At 44.4% G+C, this 18914-nt stretch overlaps 1 protein-coding gene across 1 annotated transcript in view; it reads left to right on the top strand.

Moving 5' to 3' along the window:
- The window catches only part of LOC143982741 (protein argonaute-1), a 246286-nt gene that overhangs the window by 205346 nt on the left and 22026 nt on the right, over positions 1 to 18914 (top strand). Inside the window, exons 12-16 of the mRNA XM_077481721.1 lie at positions 709 to 893; positions 13033 to 13192; positions 14530 to 14620; positions 16346 to 16540; positions 16621 to 16755. Of these exons, the coding sequence (XP_077337847.1) occupies positions 709 to 893; positions 13033 to 13192; positions 14530 to 14620; positions 16346 to 16540; positions 16621 to 16755 (766 nt within the window). The remainder of the gene's footprint in view (positions 1 to 708; positions 894 to 13032; positions 13193 to 14529; positions 14621 to 16345; positions 16541 to 16620; positions 16756 to 18914) is intronic.

The raw sequence follows: 18914 nt of genomic DNA, 5'->3' as shown, positions 1-18914 counted from the left end.
TATAAAGTGGCCGCCTTACCCCTTAGGTCTGTGAGTTCATATTTGTTTATCACAGTATTGAAGTCAGTTGTTGACAAGTGAAGAAAATCACAACATATACACGAAATATAGTAAGAACGCCATTGAGGAGCCTCGTCATTCCCCCGGAGTCTGTAGAGGCACGAGAAAAATAATAAAATACATCTAAATTTCTAAGTTTAAAATTGAATAACAAATTGGAGAGTCTTGTTACTACCTGTAACTGGCTGCTAGCTTCTTTCCCATATCTTCAAATAATCATTATGTACGTTGTTACTTCTGTACCTTGGTACTCGACTGCCTGCAAACAAAAAATACACTTAATGATGTATTAATAAATACAGACCTAAATTATCTTTTGTATCTGCATGGAGTTGAGCTTTAAATATAACCCCAGTTTTTAACTTAACCAATCATGTTTAAATCAAACTTCCAATTACAATTGGAGGAGCGTGTCTCTGATAAATCCAACAGGGAATCGTGCATATTAAAACATCAACCAACCAGTGTACCTTTTCTCTAAAAGCAGAAGCAGGTCCTGAAGGAAAACTGCTGGCAAATATTTAACCAATGGGAACCATTCACAATTTTATCAGTCTAGAGTGTAATATGTGTACATAAAATAAAATTAAAAAACAATAAAATAAGCCAGTATAGTGAGTTTTTTTATTTTTTTTTACATTTTTCCAGGAATTTTACAGACCAGCTAAGGAAGATTTCAAAGGATGCAGGGATGCCCATCCAGGGTCAGCCATGTTTCTGTAAATACGCGCAGGGCGCGGACAGTGTTGAGCCAATGTTCAGGCACCTCAAAAACACATACTCTGGGCTCCAGCTCATCATTGTCATACTGCCAGGAAAAACGCCAGTATATGGTAAGGGAATGGAAAAAAAATGGCTAAAATGTATCATGCCAAAATTCCTAGTGTTTTCTTCATACCATTATTTTGCCACATTGTATGTGAAAAAAAAATGTTACCTGATTTTAACGTGGGGGTTTAATGTCACAAAATGATCTGCCTACTGCAGAAATCTGTTGTTTTTCTTGTTGCCCTCCCAGACAACTAAATAAACTTACTTGCATGCTAAAATGATTTTGACTTTTACTAGCACACTTTCTCTTCTGCTGCTCTTTAAAGTTCTAGATTTTTGTAGAAATTGTATACAATGTAATGTCGTAACAAGTGCAGAAAAATGAAGGGAATCGGGAGCAATGGTTTTGAATCTCTTCAATGATACTGATGCTTTACTGGTTTTCCACAGAGTAGCCCGATCCTCATCTGGGATCCCCTGGTGGCGCTCCTAGCCCCCCCCCCCCCTTCAGACTGTCCCCATAGCAATACCAATTGGCTTCCGCTGCTGTCTTTGAGCCTGTGAGGAGGGAGAGAGAGAGCAGCGATTTTGCTCTTGCACACAAAGCTGAATTGAGACCTGTGAAATGGTACACAGGTTTATCTCTTTTGTCTGGCACTCTCTTCAGCAAGTCCTCCTCTCCACTGTAAAACAAGTAGGTATAACCACTACTAACATTTAAATAAACAGAGACTAAATAAATAAAAATAAGTAAATATACAATTAAAAATAAATACAAGTAAATAGAAGTAAAAATAAACAGCTGCCAACACTACCCACACTTCCCAAATGTGATAATACAATACAATACCAAATGTGTGGCGCTAAACATAAATAAAAAAAATTATTATAAAACAAATAACTCATGCCTATATCCTATGATGTGAAAAAAAACATAAAATATAATATATAATTAAACTGCACGTGCTTCGTGTGATGCACACAAATCCTCAATAATATAAAAAGTCCATTATCCAAATTTAACATTAAAACAGGTTTATTAAACTTAAAATCCCACCTAGATGTACACTCACATTTAGTACAATAAAAACAAGCCTTGATATATTTATGGACAGCAAAAGGGGGGGGGGGGGGTGATAGTGTCACCTGGAGACTGAATCTGCAGCTACGGTGCCCAGCATTCTCCCCGTCTTTAGCCTGTAGTACAAACTACACCTCCCTTCTTTCCTCGTCAGCCAATCAAGCTCCTCCTGAGGAGGCAGGAAGATAGGGGGGAAAATAAAGATTCAGTCTCCAGGTGACACTATTACACCCCTTTTGCTGTCCATAAATTTATCAAGGCTTGTTTTTACTGTACTAAAAGTGAGTGTACAGCTATGTGGGATTTTAAGTTTAATAAACATGTTTTAAAACGTTATCACACCATTGCAAGTTTCCATTGTTGGCAGCCAGGAGGAAATTGTCTTGTGATCAGGAGGAAAGAGAGATCTTTGTAGCAGCATTTAAGCCATAACTAACCACTACACAAAAGAGGAACCATAGGAGGATCTTCCCAATCTGATAATATTATTTATGACAGGCTTTTTTAACCACTTAAGGACCAGGCCTCTTTTTCAGACTTGGTGTTTACATGTTTAAAACAGTTTTTTTTGCTAGAAAATTACTTAGAACTCCCAAACATTTTATATTGTTTTTTTTCTAACACCCTAGAGAATAAAATGGCGGTCATTGAAATACTTTTTTTCACACCGTATTTGCGCAGCGGTCTTACAAGCGCACTTTTTGGAAAAGTGGAAATTTTTTTGGAAAAAATTCACTTTTTTGATTAAAAAAATAAGACAACAGTAAAATTAGCCCAATATTTTTTATATTGTGAAAGATAATGGTACGCCGAGTAAATTGATACCCAACATGTCACGCTTCAAAATTGCACCCGCTCGTGGAATGGCGTCAAACTTTTAGCCTCAAAAATCTCCATAAGCGACATTTAAAAAATTCTACAGGTTGCATTTTTTGCGTTACAGAGGAGGTCTAGGGCTAGAATTATTGCTCTCGCTCTACCGATCACGGCGATACCTCACATGTGTGGTTTGACCACCGTTTTCATATGCGGGCGCTACTCACGTATGCGCTCGCTTCTGTGCGCAAGCTCGTCGTGACGGGGTGTTTTTAAAATTTTTATTTATTTTTTCTTATTTATTTTAATTGATTTTATTTATTTTTACACTGTTTAAAAAAAAAAAAAAATGGATCACTTTTATTCCTATTACAAGGAATGTAAACATCCCTTGTAATAGAAAAAAGCATGACAGGTCCTCTTAAATAGGGATGAGCCGAACACCCCCCGGTTCGGTTCGCACCAGAACTTTCGAACGGACCCTAAATTCGAACGAACGTTAGAACCCCATTGAAGTCTATGGGACTCGAACGTTCGAAATGAAAAGTGCTAATTTTAACGGCTAATATGCAAGATACTGTCCTAAAAAGGGTTTGGGGACCTGGCTCCTGCCCCAGGGGACATGGGTCAATGCCTAAAATGTTTTTAAAAATGGCCGTTTTAGTGGGAGCACTGATTTTAATGACGATTAAAGTGGAAAAAAAAAGTGAAATATTCCTTTAAATATGGTGCCTGGGGGGTGTCTGTAGTATGCCTGTGAAGTGCCACGTGTTTCCCGTGTTTAGAACAGTCCCTGCACAAAATGACATTAAACGGAAATAACACCATTTAAAACTGCTTGCGGTTTTAATGTTATATCTGGTTCCTGCAATATGGTTGAAAATCATTGAGAAAAATGGCATGGGTAGCCCTCCCTGCCCATTACCAGCCCCTTTAGGTCTTGTACGCATATTAAGGGGAACCCCGTACCCATATTAAAAAAAGGAAATGCGTGTGGCCCCCAGGCCCTATATACTCAGAACAGCAGTATACAGGCGGTGCAAACAAGACAGGGACTGTGTAGGTTTGTTGTGTTAAGTTGAATCTGTTTGTAATTTTCAACTGGTACATTTTTAAAGTGTAGCTCCAGTCAAAAAAACTATTTTTAAGCTTTTTGGAAAACATAGGGAAGGGTTATCACCCCTGTATAATTTGTTTTGTCGTCCATCTTTTTTCATCTCACTTGCTGTTGTCTCCTTCCGTTTGCAAGTAGGAGATGTTTGTAAATTGGATGTTTGAAAGTAGGGGCCTGCCCTATATGCTCTGCAGAAATGGCGGAACAAGGTGTTGGTTTTGCCACAACATTGTAAGCCCTCAAAGTGACTCTTGGTGGGCGCTGGAGCGCCCTGCTGTGAACGATTATATCAAGAATTGTAATTACATGCCATTGTTGAACAGTGGTAGAAAAATTGACCTTTGGTGGTTGTGGTGCTGGTGCCACAACACTACAAGTCCTCACTGTTACTCTGGGTGGGCACAGGAAGGGGCCCTCCTGTGAAATATTATATCAAGAATTGTAATTACATGTCCCTGTTAAACAGGGGCAGAAAATTTTGGCCTTAGGCACTGCTGCTGGTGCCACCACACTGCAACCTCTTCCATATACTCTAGTTTTATTGCAGGAATTAGCCCTGCTGCAAAGCATTGCATCAAAAATTGTACTTAAACGCCCCTGTTAAACAGGGGCAGAAAAATTGGGCCTTAGGCACTGGTGCTGGTGCCACCACACTGCAACCTCTGCCATATACTCTAGTTTTAATGCAGGAATTAGCCCTGCTGCAAAGCATTGCATCAAAAATTGTACTTAAACGCCCCTGTTAAACAGGGGCAGAAAAATTGGGCCTTAGGCACTGGTGCTGGTGCCACCACACTGCAACCTCTGCCATATACTCTAGTTTTAATGCAGGAATTAGCCCTGCTGCAAAGCATTGCATCAAAAATTGTAATTAAACGCCCCTGTTAAACAGGGGCAGAAAAATTGGGCCTTAGGCACTGGTGCTGGTGCCACCACACTGCAACCTCTGCCATATACTCTAGTTTTATTGCAGGAATTAGCCCTGCTGCAAAGCATTGCATCAAAAATTGTACTTAAACGCCCCTGTTAAACAGGGGCAGAAAAATTGGGCCTTAGGCACTGGTGCTGGTGCCACCACACTGCAACCTCTGCCATATACTCTAGTTTTAATGCAGGAATTAGCCCTGCTGCAAAGCATTGCATCAAAAATTGTACTTAAACGCCCCTGTTAAACAGGGGCAGAAAAATTGGGCCTTAGGCACTGGTGCTGGTGCCACCACACTGCAACCTCTCCCATATACTCTTGTTTGATTGCAGGAATTAGCCCTGCTGCAAAGCATTGCATCAAAAATTGTACTTAAACGCCCCTGTTAAACAGGGGCAGAAAAATTGGGCTGATGGCATCAACCAGAACCAGAAATGTTCTTCCAACATATCAGCGGAGGAGGAAGAGGATAGACAATCAACATAGCAGGACAGTCACTCAGCATCAGCATAGGCAGTCTTGAAGGGATGTGGTATTTCAAAAAAAAATATTCGGTTACATCAGCTTCAGGTGCTTGGTAGCTGTGGGTGATCCAAGACTGATTCATCTTGATGAAGGTCAGTCGATCAACTGATTCGGTGGACAGGCACACCCTGTGATCGGTAACAAAGCCACCAGCAGCACTGAAGGTGCGTTCCGAAAGAACGCTGGATGCAGGACAGGCCAGTAGCTCAATTGCATACTGTGCAAGCTCTGGCCAGTGATCCATCCTCAAGACCCAGTAAGCCAGAGGATTTTCGGTGGGAAAGGTGTCCAAGTCTGACCTTGCCCCTAGGTATTCCTGCACCATGTAAATCAGACGCTGGCGATGGGTGCTGGAACCGATCATACCTTGGGGCTGCGGACTAAAAAATTGTCTGAAAGCATCAGACGGCCACCTTCTCCACCGCTTCTTCTGACCGATGCCTCAGCAACACGTTGTCCAGGACCAGGAGTTTGTAACCTCCCAGTCTCTGGGAACGCCTTGCACAGACCTTTCTGCAAGGCCTCCCGGAGATGTCTCATCCTCTGCTCCATCTGCGATGACAAGATAAGGTCGGCAACCTTACCCTTGTACCGTGGATCAAGGAGAGTGGCCAGCCAGTAATGGTCCCTCTCCTTGATCCGAAGAATACGAGGATCCTTCCGCAGGCTTTGCAGGATCAGGGAGGCCATGCAGCGTAGGTTAGCTGAGGCATTCGGTCCGGAGTCCTCTGGGTCACTAAGGACAACATGATCCGCAGCTACCTCCTCCCAGCCACGTACAAGTCCACGTGTTTCTTGGGACTGTAAATCATCCCTACAAGACTGCTGCTGCTGATGCTGATGCTGAGTGCCAGCCTCCACCTCCATGCTGACACAATTATCCTCCTCCTCCTCTTCCTCCTCCTCATCCTCTTCCTGTGTGATGGGTGGCACAGCAGGAACACTGTATGGATAAAGGGGGCCTTGAGAGGCAAGGAAGTCCTCCTCTTCCTGCCTCTGTTCTGCCTCAAGTGCCCTGTCCATTATTCCACGCAGCGTATGCTCCAAGAGGTGGACAAGAGGTACTGTGTCACTGATGCATGCACTGTCACTGCTCACCATCCTTGTGGCCTCCTCAAACGGTGACAGGACAGTGCATGCATCCCTGATCATGCCCCACTGGCGTGGTGAGAAAAAACCAAGCTCCCCTGACCCTGTCCTGGTGCCATAGTCGCACAGGTACTCATTGATGGCCCTCTGCTGCGTGTGCAGCCGCTGCAGCATGGCCAATGTTGAGTTCCATCTGGTGGGCATGTCACATATAAGGCGGTTCTTGGGCAGGTTCAACTCCTTTTGGAGCTCAGCCAGCCGAGCACAGGCATTAAATGATTGGCGGAAATGCACACAGACTTTCCTGGCCTGCTTCAGGACATCCTGTAAGCCGGGGTACCTGCCCAAGAACCGCTGCAGCACCAGGTTAAGGACGTGAGCTACACAGGGCACATGGGTCAGTTGTCCCTGTCGGAGGGCGGAGAGGAGGTTGGTGCCATTGTCGCAAACCACCATTCCTGGCTTAAGCTGGCGTGGCGTCAACCACCTCTCGGCCTGCCCCTGCAGAGCTGACAAAACATCCGCCCCAGTGTGGCTCCTGTCCCCCAAACAAACCAGCGCAAGCACGGCATGGCATCGTTTTGCCTGCATACTTGCGTAGCCCCTGGAACGCCTACGGAGCACCGCTGGTTCTGAGGACAGAGCACTGTAAGAGGCCATGGAGGAAGAAGAAGAGGAGGGGGTGGAGGAGAGAGGTGTGTCACAACCAATAGTAGCATTTTGGAGGCGTGGTGGCGGAACAACCTCCAACACTACTGCACCTTGTCCTGCATCCTTCCCAGCTGCCAGAAGAGTGACCCAATGGCCGTGAAAGACAGGTAACGTCCCTGTCCATGCCTGCTGGACCATGAGTCAGCGGTAATATGCACCTTACCGCTGACCGCCCTGTCCAGCGAAGCAAGGACATTGCCTTCCACATGCCGGTAGAGAGCCGGAATCGCCTTCCGTGAGAAAAAGTGGCGTTTGGGGACCTGCCACTGAGGAACCGCACATTGTACAAACTCACGGAAGGGGGCCGAGTCTACCAACTGAAAAGGCAGCAGTTGAAGTGCTAGCAATTTAGCCAAGCTAGCATTCAACCGCTGGGCATGTGGATGGCTGGGAGTGAACTTCTTCCACGGTCCAGCAGCTGGGGCAGGGACATTTGCCTGCTATAATCGGACGTGGGTGTACCGCTAGCAGAGTTCCCGGAAGCACTTGGCTGTGACACACCTAATTCTACACCTTCATTCCTCTCAGAGCAGGTTTCAGAGAGGACTGAAGGTCTAGTGGGGTTGGAGATGCCAGCTGATGAGGAGCAAGGAGAGGTCCGCTTTGTTCTTTGGTGTGGGTCTTTGAGGTACGCTTGCCAACGAGCTGCAAGGCAGGTCAACATATGTCTGGTCAAGCATGTGGTGCCCAAGCGGCTGATGTTTTGGCCACGTGAGATACGCTTGAGACATATGTTGCAAATAGCAGCGGTGCGATCTGATGCACTCGTCTCAAAAAAGGCCCACACCAAAGAACTTTTAGAATAACGCGCAGAGGCAGCGCTCTGCACAGGCGGAGCTCTGCGGTGTGATTCAGTCGGTGTGCTGCCCCTAAGCTGGCCCCCGGAGGGCATCCTGCCTCGTTGGACATGTGCCTCCTCCTCCTCCCTCCTTCCAGGCACCCACGTGGAGTCAGTGCCCTCATCATCCCCTCCCTCTTCATCGCTGTAGCAAACCTGGCAGTATGCTGCAGCTTGTGGAACATGACTGCCAGATTGCTGTCCTTCTTGAGCATCCCCTCTCTCTGCGCTCACGCTACTGCCTTCCTCTAGCTGAGTGTCATCATCAGAGCCCACAAAACACTGGGCATCCTCCTGGAGCATGTACCCAACACTGTGCTCAAAGAGTTCAGGAGACTCCTCAGGAGGACGTGGTGGGTCTAGGGAAGGAGTCACTGATGATGACATTGAGAGGAGGAAAGACGATGCGTTGGCAGCTGCTTTGCTACTACCCTGAGACTGGGTGAGAGAGGATGAGGAGGATGAAGAGGGCTTGGTCATCCACTCTACCAAGTCGTTGGCATGTTGCGGTTCAACATGTCCAGCTGCCGAAAAGGACAAGCATGTCCCATGGCCACGTGCTGATGACAATGCACCACGTCCACGACCAGCACTGTTGTCTCTAGACACAGAGCCTGCTTGCCCTCTTTTATCGGCTCGCGCCTGTCTGCCTCTCCTTGCTGGCCTTCCAGACATGGTAATGGCCTGAAGGGAGTTGGGTAAAACAGCAGTTGGGTAGTTTATATTGTGCTGGAGGCACACAACACCCACTAACTCCTGCAGATGCCTTTATTATAGAACACCAGAGATAAAGGGGTATATACAGATGTATACTGTGCTGTGCTGGAGGCACACACAACTTCCAATAACTCCTGCAGATGGCAAGTGGGCTCAAATAGAGAACAGCTATGTAGGTGGATATAGCGGTATGTACTGGGTACAGAGCACGCAGACAGCACGCACTATCTCCTAACACTACTGACTGCAAGCTCTATTATTAAAGATAGATCACTAGCTATATAGGTGAGGTGAATATAGCGGTGTATACTGCGGTCAGGGCACGCAGACAATAACCAGAGAACACCAGAGATAAAGGGGTATATACAGATGTATACTGTGCTGTGCTGGAGGCACACACAACTTCCAATAACTCCTGCAGATGGCAAGTGGGCTCAAATAGAGAACAGCTATGTAGGTGGATATAGCAGTATGTACTGGGTACAGAGCACGCAGACAGCACGCACTATCTCCTAACACTACTGACTGCAAGCTCTATTATTAAAGATAGATCACTAGCTATATAGGTGAGGTGAATATAGCGGTGTATACTGCGGTCAGGGCACGCAGACAATAACCAGAGAACACCAGAGATAAAGGGGTATATACAGATGTATACTGTGCTGTGCTGGAGGCACACACAACTTCCAATAACTCCTGCAGATGGCAAGTGGGCTCAAATAGAAAACAGCTATGTAGGTGGATATAGCGGTATGTACTGGGTACAGAGCACGCAGACAGCACGCACTATCTCCTAACACTACTGACTGCAAGCTCTATTATTAAAGATAGATCACTAGCTATATAGGTGAGGTGAATATAGCGGTGTATACTGCGGTCAGGGCACGCAGACAATAACCACTACACAACAGCAAGATAGAAAATCGGCCGAAAACGATCGGTGTGTACTGTGTTGAAGGTACACAGAACACCCACTGCTTCAGACGCCAACACACTACACGAGGCCGCTGCGATGGCGGCCTTATATAGTGTGGGGCGTGCACTACACAGCCTGAGCTATGATTGGCCACAGGCATCCTGCCTGTGGCCAATCATGGCTCTCCTCGCTGCTGGCGCTGCGATTGGCCAAGCATGCGGGGTCACAGTGCATGCTTGGCCAATCATGAGCCAGCAATGCACTGCGCCATCGCAGTGCATTGTGGGCCGTGAGCGCCACGCGAATTTGACGCGAACGGACCAAAATGTTCGGATTTCGCCGAACGGACGAACAGCCAATGTTCGAGTCGAACGTACGTTCGACTCGAACACGAAGCTCATCCCTACTCTTAAATATGAGATCTGGGGTCAAAAAGTCCTCAGATCTCATATTTGGGCTAAAATGCAACAAAAAAAAAAAAAAAGAAAGAAAATCTGACATCTAAAAAATATATACCTTTAAGAGGTATGGGCGGAAGTGACGTTTTGACGTCGCTTCCGCCCTCCTATGGTATAGAGACGAGTGGGGGCCATCTTAGCCTCACTTGTCTCTATGCCCAGCAGACGAAAGGACCCGATCGCCTCCGCCGCTACCGACGGCTCCGGTAAGCGGCGGAAGGTGCGTGAGGGCGGCGGGAGGGGGGGTGGCACCTCTCCCGCCGCCGATAGCGGTGATCTCGCAGCGAATCCGCCGCGGAGACCACCGTTATCGTACAGCCGACCGCCGCCTGAAGAGATGGATATCTCGGTTGTGGCAGCAGCTGCTGCCGTTACCGAGATATCCCTCTTCAAAAATAGGACGTACATCGTCGTGCGGCGGTCGGCAAGTGGTTAAAAAGCTCTTGAGGTGAGGGTACACCTGGTGGGTGGTGTGTGCACACCTGCATGAAGACATCACCATCACGGTTTATTATGTTTGGGCTGTTGCAATACTAAGGATTTTTTTATGCAATACACGGAGCATGCGCATTTTCCCTGTATATAGTTTTTGAACATTGCATTAAGATTTTATTTTTTGCTCTGTTTGTTTGTATAATGGACTTTTTATATTATTGAGGATTCACATGAAGCACGTGCAATTTATATTATATTTTATGTTTTTTTTCGCTCTTCTCCACTGTGCCACCACATCGTTTTACCATCCTACCCTGACCTCTTTGGGTCTCATTAACCTAGAGGCTCTGATCCTAGTTACTTTTTTTTTTTTCAAATCTTTTAGTTAAAGAAACCTTAAAGCATGGGTCACAGCATTTACAGTTACATGAAAGGTGTCAGAAAAAAAGAATAAATATCAGGTGGGGTAAAACATGTACAGAGCAGGTAAATTCCAGGATGTAAAATATGACAAGCTTACATTTCGCTCTTAACATGTAAGAGTCGCCTTATGGCGGTTCTAATAGAACACTATTGTAAACCTCCACTACTGCGTCTCCAGGTGTCTGTTTCTCTGCTTTTTAAAGTGTAGCAGTTAGTGACTCTGTGTGCTCCGTCTCAACTTTTCTAGATACTATGAATCAGTGCAAAAAAAACGAATTCTATAGAAATTTCCAAGAATTAGAAAAACGATTGCTTAGTGATACTGGCAAAAGGGGGTGAAAGGGTTAACTAGGAGCAATCAGGGGGTTAAAACCGTTATTGGGTAGTATATGGGGGTACCTAGCGCTATAAAAACCTGGCGGTGAATCTAACACTAACACTAATGCAGCGATCAGAAAAACGATTGCTTAGTGACACTGGCAAAAGGGGGTGAAAGGGTTAACTCTAGGGGCAATCAGGGGGTTAAACCTTTATTGGGGGGTAGGGGGCTACCCTGGACCTAACACTAACTGCCCTGACAGTTTTTAATGTCACAACTGACACTAAATGCAGTGATCAGTAAATAAATGATCACTGCAATCAGTGACACTGTGACTGGGAGGGGGGGGGGGGCGATGGGGGGATCGGGGGGGATTTGTGTGCCTATGTGTACCTACATGTCAGTGTAGTGTTTGGTGCACTTACTTTCTGTGTTCTCCTCGCAGTCCGGTCAAAAAGACCGCCCCGAGGAGAAGGACATCACTTCCTCCCTGCCTGTGTTTACAATACACAGCGGGGGAAGCTTCTCATTCGCCAGGAGCGATCGAGAGGGGATGGCCAGAAACCAACGGCCATCTCCTCATCCCGGATCGCTCCTGAAGCGAAACGGACTGCCGCATCCAGCGGGAGGGGGTCCGATCGGACCCCCCACCCGCTGGAAGGCAAGCACGTACATGTACGTGCTTGTGCCTGTACATGCCATTCTGCTGACGTACATTGCCATGCGGCGGTCCTTAAGTGGTTAAAAACAATCACACAGTCTTTTTTTTTTTTTGATGAGCTGCCTGTATTTCTCCTGAGGGTTACCTGTGGGTTTTTCTTTGTATCCTGGGCATTTCTTCAATATTTCTTGGTCTACCTGACCTTGGTATCAAATGAGCCCTGAATTCCCCTTATTAATAAGGGATTAAACAGTACTGACTTACATATTGAAGGATTTGGGTATCTTTTTTTTATCCTTTTCCGTCTTTATAAAGTTCCAATACTTTGTTACGAATGTCTTTTGACCTCTTTTCTACCTCCTCATGGCTCAGTGTCTAGCCTGCTTAGGGGATCCAAGTGAGAGCTAACAAACTCATTGACTATTTATACACAGACACTAATTGTGATCATTTAAAAAGCCACAAATGTAAGAAATTAACCTTTAATTGTAATTTTAACCACCTTTGTCTACCAAGGCCAAACATTCCATCGTGTGTAAACTTTTGATCAGGGCCATTTGGGTGATTTCTGTTATGATTTTAAAAGGAGCCAAAAAACTATGTGATAATACATGGCTTTATGTGATTGCTATCCTTAAATAAAATAGTTTTTTGGCATGATTAGTCATATTTTTAATATAAATGCCAAAATTTCACAATTTCTGCCAGGATATGCAAATTTTTGAGCACAACTGTAACTTTAGGACAAGGAAAAAAATAAGGATTTTTGTGGCGTCAATTGAGGGATACGGGTCCCAGCACTCTGTGTTTATGCTAATGGTACTGCTTGCTGCAAACAGTTTTTCAAAGATGTTGAAAGATCTACTCATGTATGACCTTTCTAAGATAATATATGGTATGTTTTAAAAACCACAGACACACTTCTTTCTCTAATTCTGAGCTATGAAAACGGGATGTAGGTAGAACATTTGTTCATAGTTCTTAAACAACGGATGACCATTTGTGCAGAGAATCTTTAGCTGCAGAATTTCTGATTAATAGAAGTAATAGCCATATAATTTTACAGGACTGACATAGTGTTACAACATTTGCTAATATATTGTGACAAAAATGTACATCCAAAAATGAAAATAATTTCTGTACAATAATAAATGCTGATCAACTTGATTCTAGCGGAAGTGAAACGTGTTGGGGACACTTTGCTTGGCATGGCTACCCAATGTGTCCAAGTAAAAAATGTGGTAAAGACTTCCCCACAGACCCTCAGCAACCTGTGCCTGAAGATCAATGTCAAACTAGGTGGGATCAACAACATCTTAGTGCCTCATCAACGGTAATATTTTTGTTAGCTTTAAGTTTAAATTTAATATAGTAAACCAATTAAACTGATATGGATAATCTTTATCTCTTGTCGAGGCATTTTTGTCTCATTCTTTTGCTCATTTAGCGGAGTATGTAAAACTTTAACTTTAGATACAAAAGTATTTATCAAGTTGTATGCAGTAAAAACTGTCTATTAACCACTTCAGCTCCGGACCATTTTGCTGGCCAAAGACCAGACCACTTTTTGAGACTCGGCACTGTGTCGCTTTAACTGACAATTGTGCGGTCATGCGATGTGGCTCCCAAACAAAATTGACGTAATTTTTTTCCCACAAATAGAGCGTTCTTTTGGTGGTATTTGATCACCCCTGCGGTTTTTATTTTTTGCGCTATAAACAAACATAGAGCGACAAATTTGAAAAAAAACGCATTATTTTTTACCTTTTGTTATAATAAATATCCCCCAAAAATATATAAAAAAACATTTTTTTCCCCTCAGTTTAGGCCGATACGTATTCTTGTACATATTTTTGGTAAAAAAAATTGCAATAAGCGATTATTGATTGGTTTGCGCAAAAGTTATAGCGTTTACAAAATAGGGGATAGTTTTATGGCATTTTTATTAATCTTTTTTTTTTTTTTACTAGTAATGGCGGCGATCAGCGATTTTTATTGTGACTGCGACATTATGGCGGACACATCGGACATTTTTGACACATTTTTGGGACCATTGTCATTTATACAGAAGTCGCTGCTATATAAATGCAGTGATTCCTGTGTAAATGACACTGGCAGTGAAGGGGTTAACCAGTGGGAGGCAGTGTAGGGGTTAAATGTTCCTAGGGGTGTGCTACTAACTGTTGGGGTCTGGGCTTTAATTTAGTGAACACTGATCTCTGCTCCAATCACATAGAGCAGAGATCAGCATCGCTAGTTGCTAGGCAGAATGGGGAGATGCTGTTTACAACGGCATTTCCTCGTTCAGCCGCCCTGTGAGACAATCGTGGGTGAGTCCGCGGGACCCGCGACCGGACTCACGGGGCTCCGACCAGCAAATTTAAAGGAACGTACAGGTACGCCCATTTGCCTGCCCATGCCATTCTGCCGACGCACATTGGCGTGCGCTGGTCGGGAACCGGTTAAGGAACAGTATAGCTCTATAACACTGTACACTAATAAGCTTGGACAGTATGTGAAGTATCTGTGTCATGTACAGGCAATCTAAAATATATTTAGTTACCCGTTATTTTAGTGTCTCTTTTCTTTTCCTTATCCTTTTTCTTCCAATTAGAAGAAATAAAGTATTTATTTGAATAATAAGTGTACCTAATCGTTTTCTCATGGCAGCTCTGCAGTCTTCCAGCAGCCGGTCATTTTTCTTGGAGCAGATGTCACACACCCGCCTGCTGGCGATGGCAAAAAGCCTTCAATTACTGCGGTAAGAAATGTAACCATAATAACTAGTGCTAATTTCACAAGGTGTTTTTCACACCATTAGTAACAATCTAGAAAGTTTTTACATATTATCAAAAACATATTGACTTCAGATGAACATTGAGTTATTAGCTGGCCTTACACTTTAGACCATTTAAAGTCTTAACATTTGACCTATTTCAGTTCTTGGCTATTAGCCTCAAACAATTACATAGCTCCACAGATGTGATAATTTTCTGCATATTAAGAGATTTCACTAGCGTATCCATGCCTTCATAGGGGTTGCTGATTACTGTGGTTCACCTGACACCCCGCCCAGACAGACAGACATCAATCAGTCACTCAGAGACATAGAACAGTCCATAAGCTTTTTTATTTATTTATTTATTTATTTTTTATTATATTTTATTATATATTTATCATAGTTAGGTAATGCCCAGAATGATTTGGCACAACTTACCTTGGACTTCTATATACATAGTCTTCTCTCCAGCACAAACACTTGCTTTCAGACCTCTTTTCGTTTACTCCTCCAGCACTTCAATTGCTGCATAACGTTACTCCTCCTGCACTTCACTTGCTGCAGACTGCTCTCCTCTAGCACTTCCCTTGCTGCAGACTGTTATGCCTCCAGACTAGCTAGCTCCCGCATGGTTGGGCGTGACACTAACTCAGCCAGGCCTTAGTGAATTGCCATTTGCGGGCAAAGGCCTCGGGCCCCTATGGTGTAAAAATAGTTCAGGTGCTAACTGTCCTCTATTCAGCACCAACTCCTGATAGCTCTCTTCAGGCCCTGACAGCCAGCCTGGCTGCAATGGCCTCTCTCCACTGCCCTCCCCACAGTCCACTCTTCTGATTCTGCACCCATCTCAAACTGCAATCTTCCAGTTCTCTCAGGCTTGCCTTCCCAGTTCTCCAGACTGTGCTTCACTCACCATTCCTCTTGACTGCGACCAGTTGTCCTCCGTGGAGTCTCTTAGCAGTGTTTTCTGTTGCAGTCCTCTCCTTGCTCCCCTAGTGCCTTTCCTCCAGGATCTCGTCTCTCCTCCTGGATGCACCCAAGCCCCGGCCCAAGGCCACTCCCCCCCCTAGACTGGGGAGCTCCCTGTACAGCCTCCACACTCTCACACTCCAGCACTTCCACCCGACAACTCCTCCCCAGCTGGGCTGACCCTTGGTATTTAAGGAGGCCTGTCCCCTGCCAATCCAAGTTGGGGATTGGTCAAGGCTCCTGAAAATACTCCAGACAGCTCCACCTCTCCTCTCTTTCTAGCACTTTCTAGAAAGAAAAGGGAGGTGACAATGATGTTACCTGTGAGTCACCCAGCCCTGCCCTGAGCCACTCTCCGCCCAGAATGAAAACAAACAGGCCTAGTCACCAGCTAGGCCTGCCGAAATTTTCCTACTAGAAAAATATTCACTCTAGCAGCCACCAAACTAGAGGGCGCTACACTAGTTTAGATATACTCCAGTGTAATTGATATTTAATTATCTGTACAAATGTACAAAAAAAATAAAATCCCCGTCAAGGAGTTTGCTCACTGCAGAATCAACCAGACAGTCAAACAGTTGTATAAAACCCTTATTGGTTTATCTTTTGAGTACTTCAGAGGAATATTTATAAAGAAAGTGCATCTTGCTCTAGTAAATTCAGCTTTAGAGGAACATTATATCTATTTAACTACTGCTCTATTTAGGCATTGATAAAATGTCCTTTAAATGAACATAGGTGGTAGGCAGCATGGATGCTCATCCGAGCAGATACTGTGCCACAGTGAGAGTTCAGCGCCCTCGACAAGAGATCATTGAGGACCTGTCATATATGGTTCGGGAGCTTCTCATCCAGTTCTACAAATCTACTCGGTTCAAACCAACTAGAATCATTTTCTATCGAGATGGTGTTCCAGAAGGACAACTTCCACAGGTAAATGGCTAGTTAGTTTGATTGTGTTTTTGTTTGGTCACTAGGCAGCTTGAAATAACAAGTAGTTGTGTCCTCCTCAGATATTGCACTATGAGCTGCTGGCTATTCGCGATGCATGTATTAAACTAGAGAAAGACTACCAGCCAGGCATCACTTACATAGTAGTGCAGAAACGTCACCACACACGCCTATTTTGTGCAGATCGCAGTGAACGGGTAAGTGATAACTTATATTTTACTGGTGCATGTTAAAGTAGAAGTCTACCCTACCACTAAAATCCCTGCATCTACAGACATTCACGATCTAACGCTAACCTATCTAGCCCTGTAAAGGAGACATCAGTATACCTTTTCTTTTAATACATCAGGGGACACAGAGCCATAGTAGTTACTATGTGGGTTATAGGCCACCTTCAGGAGAAGAGGAATTCCCTCAGGGGACCGTGGATGACTCCTCTTCTGAGATGTCAAATGCAGGAGAACCAGCTGGTTTCAATGTCCCCACAGTTATGCTCCCTTAACTGAGTGTTTGGGTTCGTTAATGCCTCCTCGGACTGTGCATGCTTTTTCCTGTCCATTTATTGTCGGGAAGGCCTTTTTTGTATCTGTAAAGATCTCCCAGATGAATGTTGTTTTCCTCCTAAGAGAGTTTGTACACTTTATCCTACGGTGGAGGAAATTTACTAAGTACAGTATACTAGCAATTAACGCAGTATATCCTCTGTAAATAAGAGCTGTTATTGGCAGACAATACTCATATGCTTAGGCATCCAACGAATAAAGTTGGAATTCCTATTAAAAACAAAACAAAAAAAAACACTTTTTTTTTCTCTGGCAGATTGAGCAGCCTGCTGACACCATTTGCTTAATTGTTGTGAGGCCAGTTTAACAGGTGTTCTAGGTGTCCTACTCAGCAGGCCCAGAAATCTGGTAGCTTTATGCTTGCAATAATTGCTTCTGAGTTCCTTTTATAGAACTTCCACAAGGTCCTTGTGCAGGTGCTGGCTTATAAACTAGCCAAACGCACAACTGCTGAGATGCCTATGGCGGTTTGTACCTATATAGGCAGATGCTATACACGGTTCTGTGCATATTGTTGCTAAACACAAGCAGCTAAAATGCATGAGTGCAGGAATGCATCAGCGGAGGATAGACCTCCTTTTACCATGCAGATACTCCTGGCTAGTCTTCCTTTGCGGTGGAACAGTTATTTGAGGATGTTTGGATAATTCATACAATGAAATTGTAGTGGGAAAAGTTTTTTTTCCATTTAAGTAATGGAGTAAATATATTTTTATTTTTTAAAGCTCCTTCTGTTTGTGCCAGGGGCATCAGCCTCCAGGCAGTCACGATGGCTTCCGCCATCGGGTTCAATAGGTAATCCTCAGATTTAACCCTAGGGGTTACTGTAGCTTCCTTATCAGGAGGTGTCCCGCTAGCTCCATAAGGGGAATTCTTCTGCAGTTATCATAGATCTGACAGGAAGACAAATGGGGGACTTCCTCAATAGCTCTGGAATTCCAAGAGTCCCCATCTCCTAATTTTTTCTCAGATCAAACATTTCTAAGGATCCAGAGAAAAATAAATCTTTTTCTCCACATGGAATTTATCCAATCAGTAGTCTCCTTCCTACAAGGGGGAGAACTTCTGACCTCTATCGACGTCCTGAATGCTTCTCTCCATCTGCTGATCTTCCCCGGTCACCAGAAATTTCTACGCGTCAAGGTAGAAAATCTTAATTTCCAGTTTGTAGCTCTACCGAAAAGGCAGGCTAGCTTCTGCACCTCAAGTTTTTATAAAGATCCTGCACCCCCCCCCCTTTAGCCAGGTTAAGGGCTCAAAGTATAAAGATACTAGCCTACTTAGACAATCTGCTCTTGATAGGTCAATCGGTAGCCCATTTAAACCAAGTCTGATTACCACAGTCAGCTACCAGAAATACTTAGGTTGACTCCTCAACCTAGTGAGATCCTCCTTAAAACCATCAAGGAGATTGCAGTACTTAGGGCTGATCATAGATACAGTCCACAAAAGAGTATTTTTACCCCAGGAAAGAATCGATTCCTTAATGGAACTGATTCGGTGGATCAAAACGAAGAAGAATCCTTCTATTTATCTTTGCATGTGTTTATTAGGAAAGATGGTGGCTTCTTCAAGGCCGTTCCTTATGCGTAGCTCCATTCAAGAATGCTGAAACTTGGAACAAGAAGATCCAAAATCTGGACTTTCCGTTGCGTTGGAGCAGTCCTGGAAGAAACATCTGTACAAGGGAAATGGTCCAGATCAGAGATGACCTTGCCCATCAATATTCTAGAGATTCAGGCAGTACACCTGGCCCTGGAGGCCTGGACGCTCAGACTATTGTCCTGTCAGGA

Source organism: Lithobates pipiens, unplaced genomic scaffold (genome assembly GCF_037356315.1).
Source record: "Lithobates pipiens isolate NorthernLeopardFrog02 unplaced genomic scaffold, aLitPip1_a1.2 Scaffold_16, whole genome shotgun sequence".
In the NCBI taxonomy this organism is placed as follows: Eukaryota; Metazoa; Chordata; class Amphibia; order Anura; family Ranidae; genus Lithobates; species Lithobates pipiens.
Note: the sequence above shows the minus strand (reverse complement) of the source record. Positions and strands in the feature narration are given on the sequence as shown.